General features: G+C 40.8%; 1 protein-coding gene across 1 annotated transcript in view; it reads left to right on the top strand.

The window, feature by feature from the left end:
* Positions 1-833: 833 nt before the first annotated feature.
* frmpd3 (FERM and PDZ domain containing 3) overlaps positions 834-17,763 on the top strand; it is a 164,582-nt gene continuing 147,652 nt past the window's right edge. Inside the window, exon 1 of the mRNA XM_059976397.1 lies at positions 834-957. Within this exon, the coding sequence (XP_059832380.1) occupies positions 834-957 (124 nt within the window). The remainder of the gene's footprint in view (positions 958-17,763) is intronic.

Genomic DNA, 17,763 nt, shown 5'->3' with positions numbered 1-17,763 from the left:
TCCCTGGTTATGCAACCACTGACACCAGAGAGACATTCTTTGAAGAGTATTGATAATTGTTGGGTTCACCCGTCTTGTAAAGATGTTACCCAGAAGAAGGTAATGGCAAATTACTTCTGTAGAAAAAATTGCCAAGAACAATCATGGTCAAAGACCACATCATATGACATGGTACATGATGATATGACCTTAATGAAAATGAGCTGTAAATCAGCCAAAATCTAATTAAATAATGGAACAACTAAATGGCTTCTCAGCATATCCAATTGCTTGGACAGATACAGTTCATCCTTAAGCTTGCTATTCTACTCAACCTAGAACTGAGTCTGAACTAATATCTTCTCATTAATGAAAATTGGTTCTTTCTACTTCCCCAAAATCTCTCAGCCTACCAAAAATAATGACATTTTTTTAGACTTGATTATTCCAATGTGCTATTCACTGGTGCTGATGCTTTCCCAGCTGTTTCATGATGTCTAATATCTCATGGATTTTTTTAATTGCTCCCCCCCTTCAAAAGCAATAAATAGATGAATGAAAACTTCAGTCTCAAAATGCCCAGGGAAGCCTTTGTCTACCTCATCATAATAAAATTAAACTCTCAACCATCTCCAAGTTAAATATATACATTTCTTCTAGTCAGGATTTGTCAGGTCTCTTCGTGATTATCCGATGTACTGTATGTATATGCTAATTATAAGCTGTCATAATTTCTAAAGCTGCCATTTGTTCTAAAGCTGCTTTTTGTTATAAATCATTTATGTCATAAAACTTTATTGATCTTTGACCTCTTTATTTACAGTCATGTGATGCATGCAGTTTCTCTTAATGACATGGAATGTGGCCATTTCTCTGCATTTACCACCCGACAAGTGAAGATTAAACGAGACCCTGTCTATGGTTTTGGATTTGTAGCAGGCGGTGAGAAGCCTGTGATAGTACGAGCTGTGGCACCAGGTGAGATATGCAGATAACTCTTACGGATTCTCGCTATTTATGTTCCATCGATCTGCATTTATTCTACATCTTAGCTGATTACAAAGATCAGCTTGTTTCTCCCAAAGTTGAATCAAACCTGGTTACAAGTCTCATCCTACTCCCTTCAGCAATCGTCCCTTTCCTGCTAATTGCACTAGATTATGTCTGATTATCTGAGCAGCAATTGGCTGGGAATTGCTCACTCAAACCATATGTCTGCTGTTGATGGGTGGATGAAGAGTGTGTTTCTGTGATAATTAACCGGGGGTACATCACTACAAAGCTCACAACTGCCTTGTTCATCGTCTAGAGTGGGTAACTTAGATTAGGAATTGTATTGTATTGTGCAGCACTGTTTTTTCCAGTGTTACTCAAACCTGCTCCTACTCAAATGGGTATTGGAGTTCCTAATGAAGAGACTTCGTAGCCAGGATACACAACCACACCTCCTCACCATCATCCTGAACACGAGTGTCCCCAGAGCTGTGTACTGATCCCATTGTTTTACACTCTGCTCACACATGATTGCATGGCCCAACACCCGAATAATCGCATCGTCAAGTTTGGCTGACAGGACAATGGTGGGTCTCATCGTCAACAATGATGAGACAGCATACAGAGCAGTGGAAGAGCTCAAGGTCTGGAACCAGGCATATAACTTCTTCCTTAATGTCAATAAAGCAAAGGAGATGGCTATCAACTTGAAAAGAAATCGCACCTGTCACACCACCCTTTACATCAGCGGTACAGCAGTGAAAACTGCAAGCAGTTTCAAACTCCTGGGCGTGTACATCACACACAAAATCACATGGTCTCAAAACACATCGTACACAGTCAAGAAAGCTCACCAATGCCTCTACTCTCTAAAGAGGCGAAAGCGATCTGGACTTTGCAAATCCATACTCTTGTAATTCTACACAAATGCAGCAGAGAGCATCCTAACATGCTGCATCACTGCTTGGTACAGAATCTCACTTCAGTGGTCAGAAAGGCTCTATAGCAGGTGGTCAAAAGTGCCCAGCGCACCACTAGCAGCAGCCTACCCATCAAGGACATCTATACAGAAAGGTGCTGGAAAAGGGTCAATAACATCATGAAGATCCCACATACCCTACTCATAGACTGTTTGTCTCACTCCCAGCAGAGAGGAGGTTACGTAGCACCCATGCCAGGACCATCAGACTCAAAAAGAGTTCCTGTCCCCAAGCAATAAGACTGATCAACTCCTCCACCCACTAATTCCACCACTACATTATTATTTCCCATCATCACCTTATGAACATCCTTGTGTCACTTTATAGACATACAATCAACCCATGTATATAAGCTATTTTATGTATTTATATTTATTGTTTTTTTTTGTATACTTATTGTGTTCTTCTTCTTTTGTGGGATTTTCTGTGCTGCTTCAGATCTGGAGTAACAACTATTTTGTTCCCCTTACACTTAACAAATGACATTAAACAATCTTGAATCTTGAAGCCAAAATTAAGCACAGAGAAAACTAATACAAAAGGATGAAACGTTGAGGCTTCATAAGGCATTGGTCAGATGGCACTTGGAGCTTTGAGAACCGTTTTGGGCCACTTATCTAAGAAAAGATGTGCCAGCATTGGAAAGGGTGCAGGAGAGATTCACAGGAATGAAAAGGTTAACATATGAGGAGCATTTGATGGTTCTGGGCCTGTACTCACTGAGGTTAAATAAATGAAGGAGATATCATTGAAACCTCTTGAATATTGGAAGGCCTAAATAGAAGGCCCAGACATGGAGAGGGCGCTTCCTATATTAGTGAGTCTAGGACTAGAGGGCACAGCCTCAAAATAGAGGTACATACATTTAGAACAGAGATGAGGAAAAATTTCTTTAGCCAGAGGGTGGTGAATCTGCGGATTCATTGCCACAGACAGCTGTGCAGGCCAAGTCATTGGATATACTTAAGGTGGAGGTTGATAGGTATTTGATTATTCAGGGTGTCAAAGGCTACAGGGAGAATGTAGAGAAAATGGGACTGAGAGAGATAATAAATCAGCCTTGATAGAATGGCAGAGGAGACTTGATGGGTCCTATGTTGTATGGTCTCTAAATTGATCAAAAAATAAAAATTTTGAAATAATGCTAATTGTGAAACAGGTCACAATCCACATTAGCTGACCTGATATTTCACTTGTGTCAAAGGTGCACTAATAACATCAACCATCTTGCAACAGAATGGACATCAGCATAAGTTGGAGCTCAGAAGTTCATACAATTGTCATGCAATTGTCTCAGGATAGTAAGGAGAATGCTGTAGTTCTACACTCAGGATTTAAACAGAAGCTGTGCTCAAGTTTGGATATTTCACAAGGCAGCTCAAAAACACACTCAAGACTGCTTACTTTCATTCTAAAGTGCACAAACTAACAAGAGAAGTGTTTTTATTGCAAATGATGACTAATGGGCTTATCAATCATGACAGAAGGTAGTAAACTGAAAACTAAAATAGCAACTTATCTATACAACAGGCTTTAGTGCACTGGGAGGCACAGAAATGTGCAATTATGAAGAGTCTCTCTCTTACAGTTTTCTATGTCCTCCAAGACTATCTGTGTGCTTCTTGTGTTTGGCTGCCGTTGGATTGTATATTTAATTGCTGACCATCTTTTCTGAGTGATGTGCTATAAAGTGGCAGGTCCTACATCACAATCACACTGATCTCAGTCCAGTTCTTTCGAGATCATGAATCAACACATCTTTTGAGTTGTAAACCATGTCAATGCTGATGCACATTTCTTTTTAAGTAATTTTACTGTAATTTTGAGGGACCCATTTTGGCACCAGCAAATGTAATGATGCCCTAATGCACCAAAAAAGATTAAATCCAATTTCTAGACACAAGCTACCCTTCCTATTGTCACAAGTGGGAATCTTGCTGTTTTTAAATACTTCCCATAGAATTTCCATTAAAGAGTCCAGGTGAACAAGGTCTGAAATATGTTGAGGAATGTAGTTGAATTATTATCCTATTTTGAAAATAAGTTATGTCTTTTTTTACAATTGTTTTATACCTGCTGGAATGTAAAGTTTATTTCTAGGGTCCACAATGAATGAAAAATTCAGTAATGGTGGTAGAAAACTTGCAACTATATTATATTTCAAAAACCAGGTTCATCCTTGCAGTATTTCTTTCACTAGTCAATGAAAATCAAAAAGCTACAGATGCTTAAAATCTGAAATAAAAAAAGAAAATGCTAAAAAAAAACACTTGGCAGGTCAGTCAGTATCTGTCAAAAGAGAAAATTCGGCAACTGTGGAAAAATTAAAACAAATACAAACCATGGAAAGAAATAACTCTTCTGGCAGTTAACCTGGATCCCGGGTGATTTGAGATCGTATTTCACTGGTGACATATCATTGCATTGGTACGTTATCCAGTATTAATGTGTGTCTTGTGAAACGTGAGCTTTAGCAGTAAATGCTGCCATGCAGCTTATCATGAGGACAGTCATAACAATATCCATACCTGACCTCACATGGTATATTCAATAATCCCAGACAAATGATTTATTTCCATTTAGACCAGTTATCATATCCTTATATCTCGCTAGACCAGAATAACCTAATTGAAATCTAGCTGAGCCTAAAATCTTCATGGTTGAATTAAATACTTTATAAATTTTCCAAGTATGCTAAGAAAGCTCTGGTGAATGTTCCCAAACAACTTTGAAAATGTACAGATAGAATATTATTAAAAATTATTTCAAAGTTCACTTTAATACTTTCACAAGCTTTATTAAGACTAATGGAACCCCTTAACATTAGTAATTTATTTATTTAGTGATACAGCGCAGAGTAAGCTCATCCTTGCCTCAAGCCATGCCGATTAAACCCAAAACTAATCACAGGACATTTACAATGATCAATTAACATACCCAGTATGTCTTTGGACAGTGGGAGGAAACTAGAGCACCCAGGGAAAACCCATGCATTCCATGAGAGGGACATACAGAGACTCTTTACAGACATCTCCAGAATCGAACTCCAAACTCCGAACTCCAACATCCCGAGCTGTCAATGTCATGCTAACTGCTACATTTCCTTGGCAGTTGGAGACTCCACATGAAATACACAGTATTTCCAAGTAGTCTAACTACAGATCCAAGGTTTGATGTCCTGAAATGCTATACCATCAAAAAATAGCAACTTATCTATACAACAAACAGGCTTTAGTGCACTGGGATTAACCTAATGTTCCTTTACTGAGTAGAATCTTGCTCAGCTGTGCTGTGATGACCTTGTGGTAAATCAACCCAATTTGCGTCTCTATGAATGAGGAAAGGCTGCTTTGACAATGATATAAGGTAATTAACTGTGATTGTGGTATTGTAGTGCAGCCTAAATTGGCCATTTAAGGCAAAGCTGACAATGATACAAAGCAAAAATCTTGGGCAGGTGATTTTCATGCATGAGTAGATACATTTTGATTAATTTCATTTGCAAGTCTATTGTACTCAGATCGTTCCCTTTTCTGAACTGCCACCTTGTCCAGTTACATGCAGTGAATATAATGGATCCTGATGCAAATCGAGCCAACAAGTTCATTTTGTACTCAATCCTGCTTCTCTATAACCACTAGCTCCTTTGCTTTTCTAGTGATAATAAGTGAATCAATGCTCTCCCTGGAGCCAGGCCTACTAGTCAGATTTCTTTAATCATTAAATCTATCTTGTGCAACAAAAAATAGTGATGATTATTTATTAACAGTGGGAAAGTTTCAAAGCTAGAAGCAAATTACAAATAGAAGTTATGAGAGGCCTTTCAGAAATCAGATCTTGATCTTCACAGGTGAAGAGCAATACTGGTAGCTGATGTTTATCTCAACCCATCCTTCACATTATAGTCTTTCTCCCTTGCTCCACTTCTTACAGACTGTTAACATTACCTTTAATTTTAGATGTGCCATGTTCAATTGTACTTGCACAATTACATTGGTCTTTCAGACACATCCTACAAGATTATGTGTATGTTTGGCCAGAGGAATGCAAAGGCCAACGGCACTATTACTTTACAATACCAGTAAGCTCAAGAGCTCAATACAATATTAAAGTAGTAATCCATTGAGGTACATCAAAGACGGTGTTGTAGTTCATACAATAACTTCTCAATTACTTTCTTTCCTTGGAGCTGCTCATGAATGTCTGTCACATAATATGAAATAGTGTACATTTTACAAATAACTCTTTGACAGAAACTTGATTCTACTGCAACAAGCCTCAAAGGGTCTCGGCCCTAAACATTGACAACGCTTCTCCCTAGATGCTGCCTGACCTGCTACGTTCCACCAGCACTTTGTGTGTATTGCTTGAATTTCCAGCACCTGCAAATTTCCTGGTGTAAGCCTCCTATCACATCACTAAACTAACAGAAAAATTAAAAGATATTTTCCCCTGATATTCTGTTGATATGTCCATCGCCTAAGGAGGTAATGAATTATTCAAACATAAATGGTCATGAATTCAGTCCCTTGCCAACAGTCAGTTTGTTGATCTCACATGTGGTAATGCCTGAGTAGCAATGATTAATTTCAGTGCCCCTATGTAAGATAGGCAAAGCTGAGGGAGTGATCCTGTGTTGATTTCAATAGTAGTCCTGCTGGAAACTCTATATGTACTGGACAAAGACACATTCAGGTGAAAAAGCATCACCTAATGTGGTCAAGTAGTCTATTTAAGCTGTTTCAGCCCATGTGGAGGATGACTTGAGTGTCTTCATCTCATCAAGAACCAGTGCCTTTGAAAAATGCAAAAAGTAAGGTCAGAATAGTTGAGAGGAAATGAATAAACTTCAAGGAAAGAGCTGGTAAAATGGAGAACCAAAAATTAAAATCAAATAACTATTAGAATGCTGCATCAGGAAGACAAAGTATTATAAATATTTTAATGCATTAATTATAAGCATTGTTACTATAAGCAATCAATGTGTTTCAGGAATGTAAGGGAATCATTGATTTGGGCAATATTTCTAAACTGTTTGGACCTTATGTACTCAGCAAGTAGTTATTCCCAGACACAAGTGGCACTCATTTTCTTGTTATTATCATTACGATTTGATGCATTGAATGATGTGACATTCAGGAGCGCCTGCTCTCCCCCTGAGGAACAGTCACCCTCCCTGGCCACCGCCAAGGTGAGGAGGATCCTAGCCAGGGTAAACGCAAGCAGAGCCGGATAACATACTTCATCAGGTTCTGTGGGACTGTGTGGATCAGCTAACAGAGGTCTTAACGAACATCTTGAACGTCTGTTTGAAACTGTCCGCTGTCCCTGCAGGCAGTCACCATCTTTCTGGTGCTCGAGTGAGCAAGGGTAACTGGACTAACAATTATCACCCAATGTCACTGACTTCAACAATCGTAAAGTGCTTTGAGCGGCTGGGAATGGATCATGTAAAATTCCACTTTCCAGCTACTTGGGATCCCTTTCCAGTTCGCCTACCACTCAAATCAGTGCAATCTTGATGCCATAGTCTCAACCCTCCACTCCATCCTGTCCCACCTAGAAAACGATGACTCAAATACCAGGATGGTGTTCATCGAATTCAGCTCAGCATAAAACATGATCATCGCTCAGAAGCTTGTGGGTAAACTGTCCTTGTTGTGACTCAACACCCCTCTCTTGGACTTCTTAAAGGAACAACCCAATGAGTCCAAGGTGATGGCAACATCTCAAGCTCTATCATGCTGAGAACTGGTGCCCCTCCAGGACTGTGTGCTCACTGCTATTCACGCTGCTGACTCATATCTGCACTGCTAGATCCAGCTCAAATCATATCATCAAGTTTGCTGATGATACAACAGTGGGTGGCTTCATCAGCAGAAACGATAAGTCGGGATATAGTGAGGAAGTTGAGAGGCTTCTCAAATGCTTTGTGAACAGCAGAGTCTCAACGTGGACAAGACAAAAGGGATGATTGTGGACTCCAAGAAGGCACAGATCGGCCACTCTCCATTGTATATCAATGATTCTGCTGTGGAGAGAGTAAAGAATACAAAGTTCCTTGGTGTGCACATAACAATCTAAACTGGACCCACAACACCTCCTCACTAGTCAAGAAGGCACAGCAGTGGCTACACTTTCTGAGGAGATTGAGGTGTGCACGGCTCCCCACCACTGAGAGGGTCCTGTCTAGTTGCATCATTGCGTGTTATGGAAGTGGGAAAACTTTGGACCACAAGACCCACAGTGGAATGTGAAAACTGCTGAGGGGATCACCAGCGTCTCCCTTCCTCCTATTTGTGACACTTACCGGGAGTGTTGCAGAAAAAGGGCCCAAAACATTGTTGGAGGATCCCCACCACATCTCACAATCTCTTTGACCCACTACTGTCAGGAGGAGGTACAGAAGCATCAGGATTAGGACTGCCGGACTGGGTAACGGCTTCTTCTCTCAGGCTGTGAGACTAATGAATACCCTGCCAACCACTGCTGTCTCATCACTAGAACAACATGCTGTTTACTGTATATTCTACTGTTTATTTACCTGTGCTGCATGCGTTTCGAATTATATTTTGTTGACTTATTTATGATAACATTTTGTAACACTATACATGTTATATGTTTTCTGGGTGCACCATGGGCTGGAGGAAGGGTGGTTGTATATGTACAATCAGATGACAATAAACTTGAACTTGAACTTTGTAAGATAAACAAAAGCTCAATATACAAGTTTAAAGGTCAAAAATACAAAGTAAAATTTATTATCAGAGTATATATATGTCACCACATACAGCCCTGAGGTCCTTTTTCCAGCAGGCATACTTGGGAAATCTATAGAACAGTAACTGTAAACAGGATCAATGAACAATGAACTGTGTGAATATACATATAAATGAAAATAAATAACAAGAACATGAAATAACAAGATAAAGAGATCTTAAAATGAGAAAATTAGGGAGTCCTTAAAGTCCTATAGAAATTTGCCAAGGTTTTTGATGACATGCTAAATCTCCACAGACCTCTGAGGAAGCAGAGGCATTGCCTTGCTTTCTTTGCATTTATATTTATATGATGGGTCCAGGACAGGTCCTCGGAGATAGATATATAGTCTGTCCATTCTCTTCTCTACTCGCTCATTAAACAAGCCTTTTTTGCCTACAAAATTGCTACTCACTGGACATTCGGTTGCTTTTCACACCATTCTCTGCAAACTTTAGAGATTGTGCATGAAAATCCCAGATCAGCAGTTTCTGACATACTCAAACCACCCCATCTGGCACCAACAATCATTCCATGGTTAAGATCATTTAGATCTCATTTCTTCCCTATTCTGATGTTTGGTCTGAGCAACAACCGAACCTCTTGACCACATAGGCTTGCCTTTATGCATAAAGTTGCTGCAAAATGATTGGCTGATTACATACTTGCATTAACAAGCAGGTGTACATTTATATGTATCTTTACCTTGGGGAAAAAATGCTATGCTGATTTATTGGTCATCACTTAGGTAGAGTGTTAGTTTGCCCCCAAACTAAGTTTAGTTTTGCAGATCAGCACCATTACAGATATTATGAAATCTTCATATTTAAAATAAAAATCATCAGGTTTCAATAATACTTGCTGATTTACAAAGTTAATTTCTACTTAAGATACTGTTTAAAATCTAACCAGTATTTCTTGGCAAAGACAGTTTGCTAGGCATTTACTTTAGCAATATTGTTTGATCGGTAATGACCCATCGATTTAACCATGAAGCAGAAAAGTATAGTGTAGGTGTCCGCTTTCAAGAACTGTAAATTTTATCCATTTTTTTTAACCTCCACTCAGTTACCAACTCAAAGCAATTGTGGATTAACAAAATAAACACCTGGACCAGCACTACCCACATAAACTACAGTCAACTGCCTTCAAAAAAGAAAAGGGGAAATATCAACAATATATAAAAGGCAGAGACAAGCATAATACTCCGAAGTATTATTTTACCAATTCTATTACTGACAATTAATTAATACGTTGTGATTTGGTGGTACCAATTAATTTGATATCATTTATATTCTTATGCTTAAGTATATTTAAAACATTTTTTGAATTCCATTTAACCATGATAGTCTGAATGCAAATGGAATTGTTGCCAAGAAATATTCATTGCCATTATTTGGTATCCCGGAGCTTCACACCCCTTCCAATGTGCTCTTAGGTTTAAAATCTCTCCCTCTCCCAGTGCAGAGTGCCCTCCTGCTTCAAATTATCCACCATTGTCCCTGTACCAAAAAAGACCAAGTTAACATGCCTGAACGATTGGTGTCCTGTCGCACTCACCTCAATAATAAGTAAATGGTTTGAGAGGCTGGTCAAGGATTACATCTGCAGCTTGCTACCACCCACACTGGACCCCCTACAATTCACCTACCGACACAACCAATCGACAGATGACACAATAGCCACTGCTCTACACACCGTCCTTACACATCTGAAGAAGGAAGATGCTTATGTGAGAATGCTGTTCTTGGACTACAGTTCAGCATTCAACACGATAGTTCCATCCAGGCTTGACAAGAATCTCAGAGACCTCAGCCTTGACCCTGCCTCGTGCAGCTGGATCCTGGAATTCCTGTCGCATCGCCAGCAGATTGTAAGAGTGGGCTCCCTCACCTCTACCCCTCTGACTCTCAATACAGGAGCCCCTCAGGGCTGCGTACTGAGTCCCCTCCTTTACTCCCTCTATACCCATGTCTGTATCGCCACCCACAGCTCCAATCTGCTAATTAAATTCACCAATGGCACTACATTGATCGGCTTTAATTCAAACAATTAGCATAGGTGGCCTACAGGGAAGAAGTCATCTCTCTGACGCAGTGGTGTCCAGAAAACAACCTCTCCCTCAATGTCGCAATAACAAATGTGCTAGTTATGGATTACAGGAGGAGTGGAGACGGGCTAACCCCAATTGACATCAATGGATCTGGGGTCGAGAGGGTGAACAGCTTTAAGTTCCTCGGCATCCACATCATCGAGGATCTCATGTGGTCTGTACACACCAGCTGTGTGGTGAAAAAGGTTGAAAGAGTGCGGAGAAGGTTTACAAGGATGTTGCCGGGACTTGAGAAACTGAGTTACAGAGAAAGGTTGAATAGGTTAGGACTTTATTCCCTGGAGCATAGAAGAATGAGGGGAGATTTGATAAAGGTATATAAAATTATGATGGGTATAGATAGAGTGAATGCAAGCAGGCTTTTTCCACTGAGACTACTGTTACGAACCCCATAACTGGGTGCCTTACCAGCAAAGATAGAAGTGTCCATTGAGTCTGGTGATACTATTTTCAACAGTATTTATTTGTAAAAATACACAAAAATAATATCAATGCAAATATACAGATAATATACATCATCAATACTAAACCTAAAAGTGCGGGTATAATAATAATCAATAAGAAATAAGCTTTATCATTGTCTAGGGGATAATGAATTGTCAGATGATGTCATGGAGGCTGCGGTAGTTGTTGGTCGTGATGTTTCAATTGTTGGAGAGAGAGAGAGAGAGAGAACAGTAACAGCTATTGACTTGCCAACTTCCCTTACGATCTTGATCCGTCGATGCGTTGTTGTTGTGGCCATTCACGTATGGCCCCTCCATCCTTCAGCTGGACCGTTCTTCTGTGGCAGACTCATCACCCAGGCAAGGGTGGACACACACACAAGCCCCCACCGGTCTCGTAGCGTCTCTCCTGGTGCGTCTGAGGGGTGTTCCACAGACCTCACTTTTATCCCCACTCACGGGGTCTCAGGTGTCAATCAGATTGGGATGATGCAACCCATCAAACCAGCCCACTCTGGTTGCCCCCTGAGGGGGTTCAATGAATAGAACAGTACTCAATAAACAATCCTTCTCCAAGAGACAATAGCAGTAATCAGTGGTTCCATTCCACTTTTGTTAGGAGGAGACATTCCACTTTGTGTATCTCTGAGTTGTCTCTTTCTCATTAACTGACATGAGCTGTTTATCAATAACAACTGTCTTGGCAACTTTCCTGTGTCTCTCTCATCTCCCTTGATAACAGCATCAGAATAGTAGCGATTTGCGATTCTGCAAAGGGGCGGGGCATTGGCGATTCTGTACCCTTCTGTCCATCAGAGTTGTTCATCATTTGTAACACTCGGGAGTAAAAAACCAGAGGACATGAGTTAAGGGTGAAAAGGGAAAAGTTTAAAGGGAACATTAGGGGGAGCTTCTTCACACAGAGAGTGGTGGGAGTGTGGAATGAGCTGCCAGTTGAAGTGGTGAATGCAGGCTCACTTTTAAAATTTAAGAAAAACTTGGACAGCTACATGGATGAGAGGGGTATGGAGGGATATGGTTCAGGTGCAGGTCAGTGGGACTAGGCCAGGGGTCAGCAACCTTTACCACTGAAAGAGCCACTTGGACCCGTTTCCCACAGAAAAGAAAACACTGGGAGCCGCAAAACCCGTTTGACATTTAAAATGAAATAACACTGCATACAACGTTTTGTTTTGCCTTTATGCTATGTATAAACGAACTATAATATGTTGCATTTATGAAATTGATGAACTCCTGCAGAGAAAACGAAATTACATTTCTGCATGCAACAGAAACATTTTGAACTCCGAAAAAAAGACGTTAGGTTAAAGGTTACTTTTAAGTAAAATACTCAACGTCTATTTGAGTCCTTCTTGTATTTATGAAAAACGCCAAACTTAAATTTGCCGCCAGCAGCAAACCAAAAATAACGTCAGCCGGCTGTCAACCTGAAAAATAAAAGGACTATTTCACTGAACAATGAAAACATATGAATATACGTAAAATAATAGGCAATTAAAATATTTATCATACTTGTTCAGGTTGACTCACACCTGACAATGCAGTCGTATTCAGTAGGGATGGATCGATGCTTAGGGGAGTGACCGGGAAGGATAATGTGTTTTTTTCCTCTCTGAACTCACAGAAGCGTTTCCCAAACGATGTTTGCATTGCGATGATTGCAGAATGTAAATACTCCGAATTTATCATGTCGTGACATTGTTTGAACTCTCTCAAATTGGGCAAGTGAGACAATGTGCCTTTCTGTAAATCTCTGGCAAGCAACGTCAACTTGCGCTCGAATGCCAAAACATCCTCCAACATGTGCAGGGCTGTACGTCCTTACCCCGTTGAAGAGCTGTGTTCAGCGTGTTCAGGTGCGCTGTCATGTCTACCATGAAGTGTAGCTTTTCCAGCCACTCTGGCTGTTCCAGCTCAGGAAAGTTGAGTCCTTTGCTGCCCAGGAAAGTTTTCACTTCTTCCAGACACGCGACAAAGCGTTTCAGCACCTCCCCTCTGGACAGCCAGCGATAAAAACACGTAGCGGTTGCTACACGCAGTCAGTAAACTGCAGTCAAAGATAGCTTTATTCGAACTAAACAGCCTTGCTTTTAAGCCTCCCTCAACCCGCCCCCCATGGGCGCGGATGCTGCAAAAGACACGTACTCACAAACCCCCGTAGGCTATCTCCCTTAGCCTGAACGCTGGCTAATTGTGAGCCGGTTCGGATGTGTCAGGAAATGGGTCGCCACAACATCTTATTTAGATTGTACAAGATCACCATAATCTTCAAATTTAGATTTACATCTCAAAAACTAACAAACTAACATAAAATACATTTTAATTAAATACTGACCATGTAGCGGTGTGCTACACGCAGCGCTAAAATTACGACACAGAGTCGGTAACTGCAGTCGAAGGAAAAAACCTTATTCAAAATCCTCAGCCTCACTTTTAAGCCTCCCTCAACCTGCCCCCCATGGCGCAGAGGCTCCAAAGCTCTGTGCTCGCAAACCCCCGTAGGCTATCTAATTGTGAGTCGGTTCGGATGTGCCAGGAAAAGGGTCGCCACAACCAATTATTTCCCAAAGTAACAGGGAGCCGCAGCACAGACGTAAAAGAGCCACATGTGGCTCCGGAGCCGCGGGTTGCCGACCCCCGGACTAGGCAGAAAAATGGTTTGGCATAGCCAAGAAGGGCCAAAAGGGCTGCTTCTATGCTGTAATATTCTATGGTTCTATAACAGCGCCTCTTTCACTTCAGACAGTTGAGGAAATTTGGTGCGGGCCCCCAATTCCTAAGAACCTTCTACAGGGGCACAATTGAGAGCATCCTGACTGGCTGCATCAGTGCCTGGTATGGGAACTGTACCTCCCTTAATTGCAGGACTCTTCAGAGAGTGGTGCGGACAGCCCAGCGCATCTGTAGTTGTGAACTTCCCATGATTCAGGATGTTTACAAGGGTGTGTAAAAATGGCCCGTAGGATCACTGGGGACCCAAGTCATCCCAACCACCATCTATTCTAGCTGCTACCATCCAGGGAGCAGTACCACAGTGTAAAAGCCAGGACCAACAGGCTCCAGGACAGCTTCTTCCACCAGGCCATCAGACTGATGAACTCACGTTGATTTGAGTGTACTCTACATTACATTGACTGTTCTATTTATTGTGAATTACTATAAATTATGATGATTGCACATTGTACATTTAGTTGGAGATGTAACATAAAGATTTTTACTCCTTATGTATGTGAAGGATGGAAGAAATAAAGTCAATTCAATTGCAAAAGGCAAAAAGGCAGTTAGAATCATTGAGCATTTTCAACATGGACCATTTCTCAGTGTAAGTCCTTCAGACTTGTGATTTTGTAACCTACATTCCATATTACCATCTGAAACTGCGCCGCTCCCATAGAGTGCTGAGTTTTAGAACAAACCATTAGAAATCCAGTGGGCCATACCATTTGCTATTCTCCCTTACTGAATGCATTTACACCATATATAGTTTTCAAAGTTTCCAGTGAGGTAATGTTTCAATCAATTCAAATCACCCATGTTATTACCTCTGGATTCATTCTCTATTCCACAGACCTGAGCACAAGGTCTACTCTTACAGTAGGAGGTACAGCCATGACATATATGTTGTCTTGCAGAAGGGATTTTAAACTCATATACAATTGATCTCACCGATAGATGCACAAGATCAATGCCAGAACTTGGATATCTGCAGAATTCCTCAATATTTATCCTTCAGCTAATATTATTTAAGTGGATAGTCTAGGCTTATTCACATTGCTATTTGACAGCCTTTGATGTACAGACATTAGCTTCTACAATTCCCATTACACAGGGAATATAAATCTTGAAAGGGCCTAAATAAGTGCAAGTGGCTTCTTCTTTTTATCTTGACAGTTTGTACAAGACTTCATGTTTATGAAGTCTTAATTATTCTGGTGTTCAAATATTTTAAAAAACTGCCATATCCAAATATGCCCAAATGAATGATAACAGAAAAATAATGAAAGAGACTCCTCTTTAATAAGAATGTATGTACATCTTGTGTCCCCATCCCACTTCAAATCCATGAATCTTCAACAGCATAAAAATAGTCTGAATTAATACCTCCTTCTGGAGGCCTTGACACAACCCATCTACACTTCAATCCCTTCAGTTCCCACATCCTCTTCCTCAGTTAACCGTCTCTGAAAATCATCTTCCTTAACCCAGTGTGAATTTCTAATTGCACCTTGGTACAATACTTTGGTTGTTCTCATTTTTGACGTTGTTGCTCATGATGTGTATTAGGCATGAGCACAGCCTTATAAGTAAGCATACATCAGTTACTGTTCATTAATTCAGCAAAGAGGTGGACATAAGTATTAGACAACTTTCTTGTTTTATACCTATGGCAAGATTTAGTCATAGTGTAGGAAAGAAGAAAATATACCTACAGTAATTAGAATTCACTCTTCTGAGGTCGAGAGAGTGAAACTGCCTGAGTGTAGTGGGTTTTCCACTTTTAAAACTCCCCTACACAGGTGTGCTGTCATCATTGGACCTGTCAGACAACCACCATATCTATCTATTTATGAAAAATATCTCGCCATTTAAAGAATATCCATTAACACCACGACTACAAGCTGATCTCCAATTGCATTCTACCTATTTCCTGGTTGATAGATGAATGGCAGTGGGGTGGATCCAGGCATGATGCAATGTAGCTATGGTGAACTACGTGTGCCTGTCTGGACACGCCCCCTGCTGACTGCTCCTGTGGCTCCTCCCACAGGCCCCTGTATAAAGGCGATCGAGGCCTGATGCTCGGCCTCAGTCTCCAGGATGTAGTATGGTGGTCACTCACTGCTTGTTCCTTCTTCCAGTCAATAAAAGCCGATATCTCGCCTTTACGTCTCAGATTGAGTTATTGATGGTGCATCAGTGGCCAGACCCTTTCAAACACCTACCTAGTGCCATTCTCAAATAGGCAACAAGTATGTCAGTAGGTTTTGGCCTAGAAACTGTTCAAAATAAATATATAAGGGTCCAAAATTGTGTTGGTATCATGACTGCGATTTTGGATACAATAGGGTTGGTTACTCAAGAGGTAGAGTCTCACCATTCTTACTGTCTAACCAGCGGCTTTGAAGAGATCATTTGCCGCCATTCTGCAAAGAAAGTTCAAACATTTTTTTTTGATGGAAAAAAGTCCAGGAATATCAGAATTAATCCCCTATGATCTACAAGCAAAGAGCAGCCACTCATAACTCAGGATAACTCTTTCGGAGATCAGCTCCATTTCCCCCAGGGCTGATCTAATGCGCTCAGCAGCCAACTTGTAGTTTCCCTTCCCATCAAAATTTAAAAGTGAACATTATCAAAGTACATATATGTCACCATATACTACCCTGACATTCATTTTCTTACAGTCATAGAGAAGTACAGCACAGAAACTGGCCCTTCGGCCCATCTAGTCCATGCCAAAACCATTTAAACAACCTACTCTCATCAACCATAGCCCTCCATGTCCCTACTATCCATGTACCTATCCAAACTTCTCTTAAAGGTTTGAAATCAAGCTCGCATGGACCACTTGTGCTGGCAGCTCATTCCACACCCTCATGACCCTCTGAGTGAAGAAGTTTCCACTTACGTTCTCCTTAAACTTTTCACCTTTCACCCTTAAGCCATTACCTCTGGTCATAGTCCCACCCAACCTCAGCAGAAAAAGCCTGCTTGCATTTACCCTCATAAGTTTGTATACCTCTTTTAAAATCTCCTCTCAATCTTCTACATTCTGAATATAGTCCTAACTATTCAATCTTCCTCATAACTCAGGTCCTCCACACCTGGCAACATCCTTGTAAATTTTTTTGCAGGCATTCTCAGTAAGTACAAAGAAACACAATGGAATCAATGAAAAAAACTGCACACAAAGACAAACAACTAATGTTCAAAGGACATCAAATTGTGCAAATATAAAAAATATAAAACAGAAATAGTTTGATAGATTGACAGATAGATAGAAAGAATGGGTTGTAGAGCCTTTAACAGTGAGTCCATAGGTTGTGGAATCAGTTCAGTGCTGAGGTGAGTGAAGTTGTCCGCTCTGGTTTAGGAGCCTGATGGTTGAGGTGTAATGACTGTTCCTGATAGTGTGAAGTGTGTCATAAGGTTCCTGCACTTCCTTCCTAATGGCAACAACGATAAGTGAACATGGCCTGGATGGGGGGGGGGGGGTGTATTTTGATGGTGACTGCTGCTTTCCAATGATGTGCTCAGTGGTGAGGAGGACGTTACCCATGATGGACTGAGCAGTATCCACTATTTTTTGGAGGCTTTTCTGTTCAAGGGCATTGATGTTTCCATACCAGGCCATGATACAACCAGTCAATATATACTCCACTGCACATCTATAGAGATTTGTCAAAGTTTTAGATGACATGCCGAATCTTCACAGACTTCTGAGAAAGTAGAGGTGCTGGTGTGCCTTCTT

Source organism: Hypanus sabinus, chromosome 8 (genome assembly GCF_030144855.1).
Source record: "Hypanus sabinus isolate sHypSab1 chromosome 8, sHypSab1.hap1, whole genome shotgun sequence".
Lineage (NCBI taxonomy): Eukaryota > Metazoa > Chordata > Chondrichthyes > Myliobatiformes > Dasyatidae > Hypanus > Hypanus sabinus.
The sequence above is the reverse complement of the archived record's forward strand: the minus strand, read 5'-3'. Positions and strand labels throughout refer to the sequence as shown.